Genomic DNA, 17,823 nt, shown 5'->3' on the forward strand with positions numbered 1-17,823 from the left:
TGTTAGATTTTTTACTGTACTCAAGAACTATAAGCTTTTGCCATAGGTACTATGGTATCATATTTTTATTCATTAGAATATTTTGTATCAAGATAACGAGACAAACTAACTAAAAATACTGAATAAAGTAAAACACAAAAATCATCAATAAGATTTTTGTTGTGTGAGTAATAATATACCGTGATGAAAACGCTAAGTAATATATTTTTGAGCTACAATTTCTAGTTAACTGAGTTACAATCGACATATTTTTCAGTAGTCTCTGCCCAAGATCTTTGCTCTATCACATAATTTCAAATAAATCAATGTCAAAATGCCAATCTGACTACGAATCACTAAAGAAATCAAATGGACCACAGAATAACGATTTAATTATACCATTTTTTTTTTTTTTTATTGGATCATTAAACTGGTAACAACTAATGACGTTATCATAAGAATAACATAAATAAAAGAGAAATACAGGATATTAAAACCTTCTAGAAATGACCACAGCATGCTTAATTAAGATAATCTAAAAGCTAATCAAATAAAGCAAAATTTAAAACTTAACACCTGCAATAAATACTATGCAAAGAATAGTGATGATATAAAATTAAAACGGAAAATAAATTAATTTAAGTTATGTAAGTAAATGTTTGACATGTTTTTTGAATGAGGTCAAAGAACTACTAAAAATGTCATCATTGTCACACATGTAACCTTTGACATGTAAAATAATTAGGTAAGTAAAATATCACTTGCTTGAAAGCTGAAAGAAAACATCGTGAGGAAACCTGCACGGACCGGAAAGCACAGCTTGATTTTTTTTTCAATGGCTGGATAAGTCCGATATACTCGTCTTGTGGTCAGTCAAATGGGTGCGCTCTAGCTTCGAATATTACAATAATATCCAAAACCAAACATAAAATTTTCGTTAGTGGTTTACTAAAATGTCTGAGACAAAAGACTATTGACATATTGTAGTAATCCCTGATTGAGGACAGATGACGTAAGAGGTACAAAGTATCAAATTAGCCTTCAAGTAAACACTTTAAGTTACTTTAATAAGAGCCATAATTTATTGAACGGCTAAAAACATACACTTGATCACATATTAATTTGCAATGTGAACAAAGAGATTCACATAAAATTTGACGTGGGTGTTTAGTGTTAAATTTCGGTATGTTGTATCCCTTTCGGTAATATTTACTTTTCGAGCTCTGAAATATAGAAATCAAATGAGGTAGCTACAGATTTTATCATATTTAGTCAATACGCAGTAACGCTCGAACGTTTTAATCTGTAGCACAGTTTACCTACTCGTAGCAAGGCGTAGCGTTTCGTAGAACTTACATTTAATATGAAACATAATATTTTACCATTTTATTACACGACTTAATATGCTTAGAAATTTTCTTTATGTAGATTGATATAAGTGATTGAATCTTATACTGCTGAGTGATTCCTCTACTATTATTTTATTTGTAAAGCATGTATAACAAAAATATTAACGTGATTTTTGTGTAATTTTTCTTGTTATCTTTCTTTCGATCTTTATTATAACCATTTTCGAGGTAAAAGTATAATTATTTTTTCTATGCAGGGATGCGATTTATTTTAATTGAAAATTGTATTACAACTGTTTATTTCGTATAAGATTCCAGTACAGTTAAGCAAGCGTGCTCCGTAGTCGCTTAATGGCCTATAAATAACCTGCATCAGCGGATAAATGTCTGAAAACATACAGTAATATCGTACTACACTAATTACTTTTATTATTTGCTTTGCAGTTCTCATATATAACAGCTTATTTAGATTTGCTTGTGAGGATAGTGTTCTATATTGAAACGTTATTTTTGAGGTGCCTAGCTGAAATATTATGTTTGACATTTTAGATTTTTGTAGAGCATTTAAAATTTCCGCTCGTGACTTTATTCGCGTAGAGTTTTGGTATACGGCGGAGTAAAACATTTTGCATAGAAAGTATTGTTTGTTATTCAGTTTATGGTCTTTCCTAATTTTTACATTTATAATATAATGTATTTATTAACTACATAACATTATTATTATTGAACCATCGTATATTTAACTAGAACATTGACAAAACTAAAGAATCAAAACGAAATCACAAAAGTACATTAATGTTTAATACTAAACGCGAGCATTCGTTTTGCAAACAATCGTTTGAGAGCATTTGTTGCGCTTGCTTTTATCAAGCAAGTAAGTGGTATTCGCAAATAACACAGTTCGATGTACTTACTTAGAAGCAAATTCCTGAAGTTGTGCTCACAAAAAAATGTTTGGGTTAGCGAATTAATTTGCTTACGTGGCAAACGCTCGCGCAAAAAACGAATGTTGCTTACAGCTTCTGGACCTTTTGATAAGTATCTATTATAAAATTTCATGATGTTTCACTTATAATGACTAAAACTAGCTAACATCCATCCAGCCAAAATTTCTCTATTGATAGTAATGAATTCGTATGTGTGTTTTTTTGCTTGCTAAGCATGCAAAAAAAAGGCAGGGTGTTAGGATTCTTTTTTAATTGTTTTATTAAAGTTCGACCTAATAATACCGTGGGTGTGGGGGGTGAGACTAAAGGTCGTTAATTTATATTAGGAAGTTCATGTATCGCCTTCTCATCCGTTTTCTATGTTTTGCTGTATAAAAAGGCTCTTTTCAAAGACGTTTTTGCCAACCTAATGTTTCGTGTTTCCCTTAAAAGCGTGACGTCTGCTCCTTTGCGACGACGGGGCTTCAGATCGATAAAGGATTTAAGTGCTCCCCACATCGGAGTCCCCAAAACCAAGCCAGATAAAGTAAGTCGGCTCTTTGACGTCGCGCGAGCTATTTTTCGCAGAATCGTACAGTATGTATCAAATGCTAAGATAATTTAGTTGAGTGTCACAATGTGTCTTTAGAGTAAACAACTTTTATTCTGTGGCATTTTGTTGGTTTTCTTTTGTATCCTTTAATGTCTGGGCAAACGTCACCATGTCTCCACTGTACTTACTTGTATGTATATAAGCCAGTATAATAAGAAAAATCTCTAATCTATCAGCCCAATATTTTTAGTGTCTTTGGATTAAAGATAGGAGCCATTTTGAGTCACTTTAGGTGAACGCTTACAAGATTCCTTTTTATTCACTCTTGATTTTAGGGTTTAAATTCCAGTATCGAAAGCGGAGAACTTGAGTCGTGGAAGCAAAGTACTAGTGTACACCTTTACAATGTCATACGGTCGATAGTAGAAAGGCGAGTAGCTAAATCGATTAGTTCTTGGATGCACTCTCCAAAATAATGCCTTTTAAACACTGAGAGGCATGTGACCTCCTTCTTTAGTCTCTTCGTATCCTATATTTCTACCAAAGTATTTTTACCTTGTAGAAGAAAAAAATGAACCGACTGGACTTGACCCCGCATCTCACCGACAATCGCGGTCTGCGTGCTTTGCTTACTCCGCCACGTTTCTCGTTCTAACGATGACGTAATTGTTATGTACTGTTATAAGTCTTGTAGCGACAAAGATTGGTAAACATTTTTTAATAAGGCAATCTATTATCGAGCTTTTACTTGGCATCACCAAGTTAAAGCCATAAATGATTGGACTATGAACGTATAATATAACGAACGAACGAACGATCTAGAGCTTGGTCGTTTATAAATTGCTGGTTAGGTTAGGCTTTGATTGGTCAATGTGTAGGGCACACGGTCATTATCATACCAACCGTTGGACGTCTAACTAATAATGTAGGGATTATCAAATTTCACGTGTCTCCCTGTGTCTTTTTCACTTGTCGCCATACTGCTTACCACTCTGCTTCTCAGCTCGCTGAGTTTTGTGTGCAAGTCTGGTTCTTTGACGAAGCCCCTAATTTCTTAATTCAGCAAACGGTACGTGAAGATATTTGGGGCATAATGAAATTGTAAACTATTCCACAGAAATCATTAATCACATTTCTTAATTACAAACTGGAATCAAGTCTCTGTATGCATATTTTTACTGAAACTTTTTAATTAGCCGCCGTATCTACTCTTCTTTTCTTTTTATTTTGTTGCCCCCAAGCAAAAACGTATTTTTCTTTCAGCCACCCATTTTCTCAGTGGCTAGTAATCGACCGCGTTCACGAGGCTTTCATATTGCGCAGAAGTGGTAAACAATCGTTATTAAATTTTCACGGATGTCTTCTCTCATCCCTCATTCCGTTAAATGGAAAGCCTGAACAAGAACATGTCTCATGCAGTAATAGGATTGTGTGCTAGAAATTTATCGTTCTATTGGACGTTATTAAACTGAAGGATCTGGTCCTTATCTTTATACAAAAGTATTGTTTCTCCGTTCAAATTGAATGGAAATATTATGTTTGTAACAATTACTTCCCTTTAGATATTCAAACACAGACTGAGTGTAATGATTATTTTTATTGTTTAATTTCTGCTACTTAAAATATATTAAATAACAGGAACTGTTTTTATCGTTATCTAGATATGGCCTGGGTCTTTGTTCGCCCGTTTGTTTTATGCCTACTTCCCTACATATATGGTCCAACATCGTGTGTCGTCACTCGCCCGAGCTATTACTTCGATTACTTGTAAAAGTCCAGGCGTGATATTTAATAGGCTATAATATCATCATCATCATCAATTAAACCAATTGATGTCGACAATTCACAGTCCTGGACCGCTTGCCTCCAGCGGCTCCCAGCGACTCGCCTGATGTCGTTTGTCAACCTCGATGGGGGCCAACCTACGCTGCGTTTACCGGTGCGGGGTCACCTTTCCAGCACCTTAAGACTCCAACGTCTATCAGTTCTCAGAGCTATTTGCCCCAACCATTGCCACCTTAGCTTCGCGACTCGCTGAGTTGCCGAGATATGTATAAAGCCGGCTATAATATAACATACCTCATTAATTAAATCTATATATATCAAATGCTTCTCATTCAAAAGAATGTTCACATCCAATAGCCTGTTTTAGAGATCAACACATTTTAACAAATGAATTTTCATCCCCTTTTTAACCTCTGTAGAGATTTATTTGTTTGTACCGAATAGGCCCCAAAAGTACTGGACCGATTTTAGCCATTTCTTCAACAAAAGAAAGCTTAACCATCCAGAAGTAGCATAGGCTATACTTTTTTTTTTTTAAAGTTAAGTAGCAAAATTTTGCCGATGAATTGCATTTCTGGCTTGCGCTGAGAAAACTGTTGGTGATACATAGAAATGATGTAGTACACGATTAAAGTAATTATTACCTACAAAAAGTCCGAAAGGAGTAAGTATATCTAACTATAATATTTAGGTCGCCATAGCAGCTTTTGCCATCTTGAATTTTATTAGACCGCGGGTAGAAACAAATTTGTTTACAGTTGAGTCGTATTATTAATTCTTATTCAAATAAATATTTTTTTTATCAAGGACATTTATGCAGCGAAACACTTCTTATTTCTTTAACATTGGACTTTTAATTTCAAAGTTATCTAGAATTCATAAAATGTAAGCCAACCACACCTAGCCAAAGCGTTTTGTTTAGAGCTACTCTTTATTGAAATAGTTCTTTTTAAACAATACACCCGATTTTACAATAATACACTTCTTAAAAATATCTCTAGAACAACCCAAATTGAATGCTATTCACAGAATTCGTATTTTAGTATCTTCTCTCCTTAGTTTATGGTTACTATTCGTTGTTAGTGATGAAAGATGAAACGAAATATACTATATTATCTAAAGTTGGGTCCAAAGTGGCTACGGTTTGTTGTTCTGTTGTTGCGTGAAGACGGACAAACCAACAACATATTTAAGCGTTTATAATAGTATACTTTTTTGTTGGCTATTGCTTTAGGTATTCAATCCAGTCTTTGTTGCAGCCCTCTGTGAACCTGTCCAATGTGCACACGGAGCGCATTGCGTGGCTGGTGAATGCGTGTGCCCGTCCGATTGCACCAGTGCGCTGCGCGAGCCAGTCTGCGGAAGCACTATGCAGACATACCCCAACGAGTGCGAATTGCAAAAAGCAGCTTGTAAGCTTCAGCCACCAAGCAAACTTCACGTTATCTTTTACGGAGACTGCAAAGACAGGCTTGCCGTGGTTCCACCAATCGCAATGAGTACGTATTTCATAATATTGAGTATTAACCTGTAGCCAAACTTAATATCTATATTAACATCCAAGAACATACACTCCCAATATTATATAAAGCAGACTACACACCAAAGTCAACGGCTCAAGGCAGCAAACTCAACGTTTACATAATAATTGAAAGCCTTCGGCTTAGTCCGGCGGGCTGGCGGTTTTGGAGTGAAGATTGCTTAATATTCAGTTTTTAAACTAATATAATTAAAATGTCCTAACTTTATATATACCCGGCTACTTTTTATCGTCTTATCTCTTCAGCAGCCCCTTTTCGGTTTTTAGTATCTCTAGGCAATATTTAAAATGAATTTAGTATGCTTCTGAACCAGTGATAAAAATGGAGGCATTAAATGCAGTTTTACAACAGCTGATCGAATTAAGTTCCTACTATAATAATTATTCACTAAAGAGTAATTGATACCGCCGCAATACATCGCTCGCTTTTTTCATAGCAAGCATATTACGTACAGAACTTTTATTATTATTTTTTTTATATTTGTCGTGAGTTGTTTTTATTAATTGATTTAATTTTATTTTACTAATTTAGATAATGGTCACTTTAACTGGGTCCCTAATGTTAGACGAAAAAAAGTCACCTTGCTTAATATTTACATATGGTAAGATTTCCTAACGACATGCAGATCTTAACAAAATATTATTATTTACATACTAATGCCCGTTTTGACTAACGACGAACAAGCTCATCAAAGAAAAATTTTAGGCATACATTTACCTTTCACAAATCGATTTCTACTAGGCAACTCATATAACCTGACTTGTCTGTGATTCTTGCCTCAAGGTGTGGTATTTTGTGTTTGAATCATCATATTTTTCATTTTTCATATGGTTATTAAGTTATTAAAAAACGAATTCATTTTTTTGTATGTCAAGTGTCAATTTACGAGTTCCATAAACATAAAGAACGCCTTACGTATTATTTAAACGCACCTCCGCATTGGTGTCGTAACTTTAGATGGCACCTAACTTTGTTAAACTTTTTTTTTATCTACGCCCAAATCATTAGGCAACCAATTTAAGAGTTTCCTAGGTTTAGTGAAAACGGGTATAAGTCCGATAACCCTTACACATGGTAGTATAATTAACTAACTTTCCGCTTTACGCTTGACTAACTCGCAAATATTTGGCTCCGTCTGGGTAGCTACGACCGCTATGACTACAACTGAGGCGGAAGAAGGCTCAACGGATTCCTTGGGCGCAACTGATGGTGGTACCACGAGTCCATCGGCTTGCCGTGATATCCGCTGCGATTTCGACGCCAGCTGTGAGATTGGTTTCGACGGTTACCCACGTTGCTCTTGCCTATTCGAGTGTCCGACCGATGATGAATATTTTCCGGTGTGCGCGTCTGACTTTCGACTTTACCCAAGTTTATGCGCCATGCGAAAGGAAGGCTGTCAAAAGCAACTGGAGCTTAGATTAAGGCCCTTGGATCTGTGTAAAGGTGGGTCACTGTATATCTTTGATTACCAAATGTACTTTAAAAAAATATATATGTGTACTATCGGACCCCCGCGTCATCTGTCAGGCTAATTTGTGAATATAAACAATCCAGGGTGCCACCCAAACGTATACCAAAAAATTCATTCAAATCGGTCCAGCCGTCTAGGAGGAGTTCAGTGACATAAAATCGCACATAAGAAATATATATATAAGAAATATTTACGATGCATAAGCAGCTATGTGGATATGGCATCATTGAACAAAATATTGCAAAAATACGAGCGTAAAACAGCTTATAAACCTACATACGAACACACAACCGAACTTTCGTCGTTCGGTGAACATATTTTAATAATGTAATTTTAGCGGATGTGTGAAAACTAAGTATAGATAATCAATATTGTATCCACTATTGATTAATAAAATACCAAGCTTAGAAATGTACTATTTTTTTTAAATGTTTTGTATCTTGTTATTTAACTTGAAATAAAGGTGTTAAGAATAATTATAAAATATGCTTTTATAAAGCTTTTATATAATAACTTTATATTCTCACGCAGGTATGGAAGTGAGGCCTTGCGGTAATAACAAGGCAATGATAGATATGTCAACGGGGCTCGAAATTGACTGCGGTAACGGGCCACATCGCCAGGACTGCCCGCCGGGGAGTTACTGCCATATAACGTTAACTGCCGCAAGATGTTGCCCGAAAAGTGAGTTTATACTAACATTCAAATTCATGAGGGTCTATTAACTGAACGGTTTAAGTAACTGATAGTGTACTTTGAGCTTGTTGGTTTTAAAATAGCGATTACTTGTTTTATACTTATTTTCAAATAACGTTTATTTTTACATATTATTATGTAATGCAACGTTTCCTACTAGATGACGCTACAGACTTATGTGAAAGGCATATTATATTTCGGCATCGACAGTAGGAGAGCCGTAGCTTAATTGGTGAAAGCGCTCAGGCACCGATTGCCCGAGAGTCGCAGGTTCAAATCCTGTCGGTTCCGAAATTTTTTATATGCATTTTAAATTTATAAAAAAATATTATGTAAATTCTTGTATGCTATGTGGCCCTTGGTTCGATTTCCGGAGATTTGATCGCACTTGGATATTTCTTGCAACAAATTTTCAGCCCGGAGTTAGAGACACGGGCGTTGTCCGCTAGGTGCCCCAGACACACTACTAAGAGTTTGGATTCCGGTTGTTATATAATATACATTACAGTATTTTAACCTACACTTGCAAATAACAGAACAAATTAGTAATTAAAAAAAATTTAAGAAACCAAAATACTTATGTCAATGTCTACATTACGTATACATAACGTACGATGAGACAGAATCTCTCTTCCTGATTATAAAGTAAAAGCACACACATAAACACGCACACACACACTCAAACACTTACACACACACACTCACATATTTGCATGCTTGGTTGATTGATTTTGAAAAATTCTAAACAAAAAAAAAAGTATAAAATTATAAAATGTAATAAATTGGTTAAGTCATGTTATTAGTATATGTGTAAACTTTATATCGGAAAGAGCGAGACCTCCAAATACAGGTTTTTTCCAAACTTAAATGGAGGTCTATTGTATTGTAATGAAATTTAGATAACAAATAAATAATTTTTCATATTTTTTTTTCATTACATATTTTATAGTATTTTTATAATTCATTCTAACAACTTTAATATGTAACTAAGCCCTCTTTGATCGAGAACTATATGTTTTACGCTATGAAGTTCAACTAAGATTTTATAAATAGTGTAGGTACTTTCAAGCTCTATTTTAGCTGCACCTTAATGAAATTTAAAGAATAAAACCCAGCTTCAGCGGATTTTAATCAAATAAAAAGGCGTTTCTTTGTGGTATTAATTTTGTCTAAATTTGTAAAATTATCGTCGAACAAAATTATAGTACTTTAAGTTTGTGGGCATGTATAATCACTTCGCCTAATTTACTAAGAACATTTCGTATTTCGTGGAAATACTCCTCCGAACGTAGCGTAGCATGTTATGTAAATTTTTAATGAAGGTCTTGTATTCTATACAGCAAAATACTACATTCTATATACAACGAACTACTTATTTATGAAATTCCGTAGTAAGGATGGTAAAGTTGCAAGACGCTGTTTCTAAATTGGATACAATCACGCTAGCTGTTACCGCTTTGAGTCCTTTCTTCGCATCTCATAAAATTTACTGCATTGCATAGTCAGTATATTTATTTATCGATAACATCGGTCCGCTTCACTCTCTTACCTAAGAATTAATGTACAATCTATCTCCTTGTAAAATGTAAATGTCATAAAGTAGTTGTATACTTACGCAATTTGACATCCACAAATTGCTGAGTACAGAAAGTGACAAATAAAATAAAATTGATTCTGTTAAAAATACTTAAAACAAACTTATTATGTTACGTTGTAAATAACCTGATGACATGTTATGGCCATAATAATATAGATTTTTAGTTTAAATTCTTTATTGACAATTTGGTGTCATGTAATTATAGTTCCTCTTATTACTTTAGGATGATGCTATTTGCTTCGTTTAAAACTTTTTCTACATTTAGGAAAATTTTAGTTTAAATTCTTTATTGACAATTTGGTGTCATGTAATTATAGTTCCTCTTATTACTTTAGGATGATGCTATTTGCTTCGTTTAAAACTTTTTCTACATTCAAATTATATCGACTCAGAAAACAAAAAATAAAAGAAAAAAGTGTGTGTACTGATCTACACGCGTTAGAAGTTATACTCCTTTGGCGTAACAAGCAAAAATTTTGTCTTTTGCCTTATTCTACGTTTGTAGAAAAAGGTATTTAATACATTGGAAGTTGTATAGCTGACACCACCAACTAATAACATAATATTTACCATATTTCCTTCTATTTTAGACAAGAACTATCTGAAAGCACAAGAAATTTTAATGTTGAAATGTGCTTGTATTTTTGTTTCTAAATTATAACCTATAAAATATAATATTTCTTCGGGTTGAGTTGGGAACTTCAGTTAAAAGCTTTATATCCACTAGAGACAGCCTCAGGTCTGCCTCGAGCCGCGGCATCGCAAGTGGAGCAGCTGCCTCAAATCTAAGGCACGCCACGCAATGAGGCAAATTTGTACGTTGTAATATGTCACTTTATTAGTGCGCTCAAAAGCAGAGCCGTGCGTAGATATGGATGGACCTACCGATCACCTCAGTTTGCTCTTAAAAATCGACACTACGAACGTCTGCAGCCATCACGCTTTTGCTCTTAAATAGTTCGCGTTAGCCTCGAGGTTAACAGCCACAATATGGCTCAAGTTGAACCTGCTAGACCCGAGGCTGCTCAAATGGGTACACCGCTTTATTCCAAGACTGTTCAAAATACACGGAGTTTGTTTTTTATGCACTTGAATTTTATACAGACGATACAAAACAAGTGGATGAAAGGAAGATTGTACACTGCTCTGAGAGTGCTTATGGTTGTTGTTCGGACGGATCGACCGCCGCATCGGGCCCGGGCGAAGAGGGCTGCCCAATTACAACTTCGACTTGCGGTTGCAATCGTCTGGGATCGGTGTCGGATCGTTGCGATGACAGTGGCCAGTGTGTTTGTCGTCCGGGGGTGGGAGGGCTTAAGTGCGATAGATGCGAGCCCGGATATTGGGGACTGCCTCGGATAGGATCTGGTCACACGGGATGCATTCGTAAGTACTGCCGTCATTATGTGTACAATTACTATGTTACTAGCTTATTAAATATATAATATAGGTACATAATAAAGAACGTATAGAAACCGTGTACATGACTCATATTGAAGCATCAAAAACCACTCCACTCGTGTTTCTCGAACATGTAGTTAGTTCCATTTAGGAGTTGACAGAAATTATTTTAGAAATGTGAGAATGAGAAAAAAGTTTGTGAGCTAGCAATTTTCCGCGGTTGTGAAGTCAGACGTGTGCGACGGCAAACGGCGTTTTCACTGTTTTTGGACAATGCAATAACGGCTCAAAGAGGGTTCTGTATGTTTATAAATTTATGATTATAGGTATCACACCCACTTGCTAACATACTGTCTCTATCTTTTATATGCCTACTATTATATAAATTGATTAGTTCAATTACTATTATTTCTCCGCGATATAAATATTCTGTAACCTTCTAAAGGGTATATCTAGACCATCTCGAAAACCAGCCTAAGCTTGAAAAATTGAAATTCTATATTCTATAATATATATATAGGCAATATTTTAAAATTACGATCAACAAAGAACGAATATAATATGACATGTTTAAGATTTGTTTTCTAGGGTGATTTTATATATAACTGTTTTAAAATATCTCATGTAGCTCATTATAAAATGGCAATTACTAATTTAGCATTTGAAATACAGCAGCACCAAATCTCCACAGTTTGCGAAGTCCCGCATAGTAACAGTTATATTTATCGTGGAAAAGTTAAGGGAGGTATTAGAAATGGTCTAAATATTATAGGTTTGAAATATTAATAATTAACATTGTAACTTCATTTATGTTTAGTGTACTCGCGAAATAATTATATAAAGGGTTTTACTGTTTCAAGAAGTCTTGAATCTGACTCTCAACGAAAAACGACAGAATGTTAGAAGTCCGACGTGTGTATGTGTGCGTGTCTGTGTTTTGGTGTATATTTAGCGAATGGATAAACCGGTAAACCCTTTTTTTGTTTGAAAGGTGAACTAGCCGGGAGTGTTCTTAGCTATATTTTTAAAAATTAACATGGCAGATTACATATTTTACTCCCTCAATAATGACTTCAAATAAAAGGGCTTGACTAGTAGAATACTATACACTACGACAAATTTCAAATCCCAGATTGTCACCATCATAAAGTAGCGAATTGCAATTTTTATAACAACTCCCTTAATATAAATGTCAAATGGAAGTGCTTCACTAACAGAATAATGTACATTTAATTAAAGTCGGTGTTTTTTGAAATTTGAATATTTTTTTTATTTATTTATTTAGCCTGTGGCTGTTCAGCTTTCGGTTCAGTGAGAGAAGATTGTGAACAAATGACTGGCCGCTGTGTATGCCGAACTGGCGTACAAGGCCAGAAGTGTACTGTGTGCGCCGACCACCGCCGCCGCTTAGGCCCTAACGGCTGCTCAGATCGTAAGTACCCGATAATCCTGATATATTGGTTTTTATATTGGGATATCGACCCTCTACGAACCCACTTTTTATTCCTTTTATTTCCTCTTATATAGCTTCGTAAGGAATAAAGACGTTAGCGTTTATTAAAATTTATTGCATCACTTCTGCTACACATCACAAAATAGCAGTATAATCTCTATAAATAAAAAAATTGTAATATTATATGCGGTTTCATGATTTTATGGAGTAGTTTGTGCTTGTTATGGACTTCTTATGGAATCGTTATAGAAAATCAATAGTTTTAGTGTGTTAACGTCAATATAACTGCCTTATCGGTCTAGTCGTACACATGTTCGACTATGATAAAATAATTATTTAGCATCGGTTGTAGATTGTCAAAAAGTTCTCATTATACTAGACCGGAGAATGTACATTGCCAATTTCTACCCCCATGCCTTGAAAAGCACGTAAAGTTTAAGTCTATTTTATAGTCACTAAACTACTAAGTAATGTGATAATATAGAACCCACCAATCCACATTTAGGCAGCGTGCTTGGATTTAGCTCTACATCACTTTATTCTACATGAGGCATGTACTCAGCAATGGGACATGAATAGCCTAAGAATGCCGAGAAGCTTCTCGACTTCTTTAATAAGAGCGTCTTTAAAATAGCTTTTTTATTCTAGCGGAAATTGGTGGCATATTAGAATCATGCGCAGATTTGTCTTGCTATTTTGGAGCGGTATGCACTGAGCGAACTGGCGGCGCACTTTGCGAGTGTGCTGCTGCACCATGTCCTGATAACGACCTCAATATGCTGGTGAGTATTAAAAAATGTACAATACAATTGGAAGCGGCGATGCCCTTTGTGATTGGTAGGAGTTGTGAGAGCTCGCCTGAGAAAGTGTTACCACCAAGCTTAAGTCTGCTGCAAAGAAGCATTATTGCTTTTCGGTCAGGATTTAACGGTGCAATAACAGGACTATGAGGTTAAAAAGCACTCCTGATCGCGATAGTTACATAGCAGCACTTTTAAGGACGTGTTCCTTGTATACCTTGCGAAGGTTTTTCAGTAAGCTTGAAGTAAGCCATCTGCTCGGTTCGCTAATTATTACCATTAAAAAGGAGTTTGTACTCGCTTTAGGGTTGACCGAGTTCAATCCCCGTTTCGCTACTCTTAGATTTCAAAATGTTATGCGTTTTAAGCAATTAACTGTCACTTGATTTATGGTGAAGGAAAACATTGTGAGGAAACCTGCAGGCCTGAGAGTTCTTCAAAATGTTGAAAGGGATTGCACTTGGCTAGCCTAGTTGCCCACGACCTAACCCCTTTACATTTAAAAGTTGCCACGTTCCCTATAGTAGGCCGTATATGAATTTATAATGGTGATGGTAGTAGATGTACAATTATATGGAGTTATAAGATATTAAATAACATTAAAAAACTGGCCCGCTTTCGAACTCTGTACAAAATTAAAACTCTCGATCTCGTAATGCCATGGACGTGAGAAACATCTTGAAATGCAACAAGTGTCGTTAGTTTATTGGTGCTCCTTAAGGAACTCATTAAAACTTTACTGCAGTTAAACGAAATGCTCTTTAACTTTGGTAAATGCAATGAAAATCAACAGGTATGCGGTAGCGACGGAAAGACTTATGAGTCGGAGTGTCATTTGAAACTGCAGGCGTGTCGCACGCAGGAGGATATAGTGGTACAAGCATTTGGTCCTTGCAAGTTATCTGAAGTACCTGGTACAGCCGGCCCACCTAGACCCTCGTCTCCAATACAATTCACACAACAGGATGATGGAGCGGCTTCTAAATCAACAAGACACTTACTAAATCCCGATAAGTACTACAATAAGTATGATTGGACGAGGAAGGAGACGCCCAGTGATTTCGACAACATTCTATTGGGACAGAAATTAAAAGGTAAGTGGGGGATCGAGTTAAGACAATGGGTACCCAGTAAAGCAATTTCGTGCTCTATCGCCTTAATTGATATTTTAATTTAATTGTCCCTATTTATACAGTTGAAGTTTATTTAGATTGCCAAGATTCAATCAGCGTTTAGTATTTTTTATATATTATAGTTTTCAATAGTCGTAGATTTACACGCTCGTAATGATTGAAACATGGTAACGACAGAGTAAAATGGCACATGTAATTTAAGTTTAAACTTGTGTTTAAACTTAAATTACATGTTTCCTCAGGCAGTTTACTAAACAGAGATGACATAATTAGCGACTCCAAAACGAGTTGAATAAAGTCCACTTTATTTGGGCAACGTAACGTTTCGATACTCGAAAACAACTGCACTATTGCGAGCGTCGAAGCCTTATACTATTGCTACAGTTATAAGGTCTCGAAAGTTGTAGGAAAATGGGTTTTTTACTTTTCTATCATTGACATGCCACTCTTCTTTTACACATTTTCTCAATAAGCAAATGGTGCAAATCCCATGACCTTATTCCATGTACATCCATTTCCATATTCCATGTACTACACTGCATTCTTATACGCACTTACTTGTTATTTACTATATGTTTCTATGCCCGTAGTGTAGCTCTTAAGTTCTTAAGGCTTTTGGGCTTAATGTAATAAGGCAGTGAATGGTACACATATTATCCCAGTAAAAAATCACGAGCAGTACTGGTTAAAACTCATGAAATTTTCGATCGCCAGTACTCCGTACGCATGGTTAGTTAGGTATTTTTTCCGCGCGACAGATGTGGATGCTTTTACGACGTTGTGAATCTCAAAAGAGCACATTGAAGCATTTGTATCAAAAGAATCATGTAAAACTTTAAACTATAGCTTCAAAAGTACTATGGAAGTCTGTACGACGTCAAACAATTGCTGATCGTAGCCTGCTAGTGAACCTCTGGAAAACTGCAAAGGATCACTAGCTCTGGCTGAATCTCGTTTGGACGGAGTTAACATACCTCGCTTGCTGGTATAGATACGCAATTAGTCTATGAATATATCTCCTTATTTTACTCACGACAGTACTACAGTCGACTGCCTAGTTTTGACATTTTATACTGTTAAGAATATTTAGTAGAAATGTTTTTTTTATATTCGTTTGTTTATTTGTAGACAATACTAACTCATTTCTAATACTGAATCCTACTTAGCTGAATAAAGTTTTAAATGTTGTTTGACTTAATTAGTTACACTGTAATCCAGCGTATTTCGGTAAAGTCTCAATTCATCTTAATCACGTTAATTTTGTAGGAGATTACAGTTTGGCTTGTAGTGTGAGCTGTTTCCCTTGTCACTGCGTGACACTGTTCCTCGTATCCTTAACTTAGTTGCCGATTTATCTTACTTATTTGTTGGTCCAACATAATTATATATAATTTGTTAAAACTGATTCTTCTTAGGTAGTGTTGCCTTGGAGAAAATCAGTTATAAACATGAAATTATAACAATACTTTGACAAGACACCGTACATGTTTACACATCTTCTCATTGTAACTTATTACCAACCTTATACCATGTACATTTGGATATTGTAAAAAATCCCCATTGAATTCATAAAAACTATATTATTACGCAGATAATCGTGATTTACTTCTGTCCTAATAGTATAACTCTTCAATTTATCAAACTTACCTTATGTGTAATGTAAATCTGTATGTACAGTTGTATTGTTTCATATTTTGATGAGTGATACTACAAGTTGTAGGTACTAACGTATAACAATTAATGGTATGCATAATTTGGTGCGATTAGAAAATTCATCGACCTTTATCATTAAACTGAACGAGCAGGAAGGGTTTTCAGTGGAAATGTGGCAAAACACTGAAAAAGTATTCCGACGTTATGCCACGTTTATTAATAAGGCCCAAAGGATTATTTTGTTGTGTTATTCATATATTAGATCAGACCGCCTTTATACCAGGTTCACAAACGGCAACAACGGCTACCGTAGGAGCAGTGGGTGCACTATTGGGGGATCTTTGTACAGAAGACGCCGATTGCGCTGCCTTACCGGGCGCGTACTGCGCGCGAGGAGGTTGCGTATGTCGAGTGGGGTACACTCCCACTGTACACAGAAAAGCTTGCATTGGTAAGTTTGAGATTTATCTGTTTATATTGGTTCTTTGTTATTTTAGTTCTGAGAAGTATATAATATGTAAACATACACTTATATGTGTACCACCTAGCATCTATAGTTTTTACGCCTTTTGTTGCCTGGAATTTATACGTAGCGAATAGGCCGCCAAATTATACCTTTTACCTTAACGCTCTATTTATTGCATTTTGTGAATTTTCTATGTGATGTACAATAAAAAGGACATTCATGATTAACGTGCACGCACATTAGCACGGGACGAATTGCAATAAATGTACGGATATTCGCGTAACCGATCACTGTTGCTCAATGGGATCTTTTGGATATTTCCATCCATTATTAACAAACACGCCGGTTGCTTCACGTAACCAGCACGTTAGCTGCTTTCAACATTATTTTAGTTCTAAGGATTTTGAACCCTCTTGAATTCTTAAGTTCAACAGGATTTTCGCCGAATTAGTTTTGTATTAGCGTGATGTGGCGCACGTATAGGTACGCAGGTCACGCTGTAGCTCGATTAGAATCTGGAATTTTATTAATCAGCTTAAGTCTTATTTGACAACTGTGGCCCTTAATACTTAGCAGAATTTAATATCACTACAAAGTTCAGAAATAAATGAAATTGGATAATTAATTTTTAATATAGCGGTGGTCCTTCTATTATAACAAATTTTTTTAATAAATTCATAACACAGAACCAAAGTTATCTTATGTAGCGATACAATGCTTAATACAAATAAAATTTTAATACGTTTTCGTAAATTAAAATTGTTAGCTTAACAAAAACATTTTGCTCGTCGACCATTCGTGTTCCGAATTGTAATAAGGAAAAGGTTATTTCGAAAGGTCCGGTACCCCTATTATGCCTGTATGTAGGTCAATATTCAGTTAAATGATACCATGTTTTTCTTATTAGTGTTTGAATTAAAAATTAATTTGCCTTCAGTGTAATTTCTATAGTAATTAATAGTTATAAGTATCTGAGTAAAACGAATTATTTTTCACTGTACCCATAAAATTATCTCA

General features: G+C 35.3%; 1 protein-coding gene across 1 annotated transcript in view; it reads left to right on the forward strand.

Annotated features, from left to right (window-relative positions):
* Positions 1-17,823, forward strand: part of LOC120634669 (agrin-like) — a 90,012-nt gene that overhangs the window by 59,279 nt on the left and 12,910 nt on the right. Inside the window, exons 11-18 of the mRNA XM_039905424.1 lie at positions 5,852-6,091; positions 7,277-7,579; positions 8,139-8,291; positions 11,005-11,286; positions 12,587-12,733; positions 13,403-13,536; positions 14,348-14,648; positions 16,624-16,791. Coding sequence (XP_039761358.1) covers positions 5,852-6,091; positions 7,277-7,579; positions 8,139-8,291; positions 11,005-11,286; positions 12,587-12,733; positions 13,403-13,536; positions 14,348-14,648; positions 16,624-16,791 — 1,728 coding nt within the window. The remainder of the gene's footprint in view (positions 1-5,851; positions 6,092-7,276; positions 7,580-8,138; positions 8,292-11,004; positions 11,287-12,586; positions 12,734-13,402; positions 13,537-14,347; positions 14,649-16,623; positions 16,792-17,823) is intronic.

Source organism: Pararge aegeria, chromosome 2 (genome assembly GCF_905163445.1).
Source record: "Pararge aegeria chromosome 2, ilParAegt1.1, whole genome shotgun sequence".
Taxonomy (NCBI): Eukaryota; Metazoa; Arthropoda; class Insecta; order Lepidoptera; family Nymphalidae; genus Pararge; species Pararge aegeria.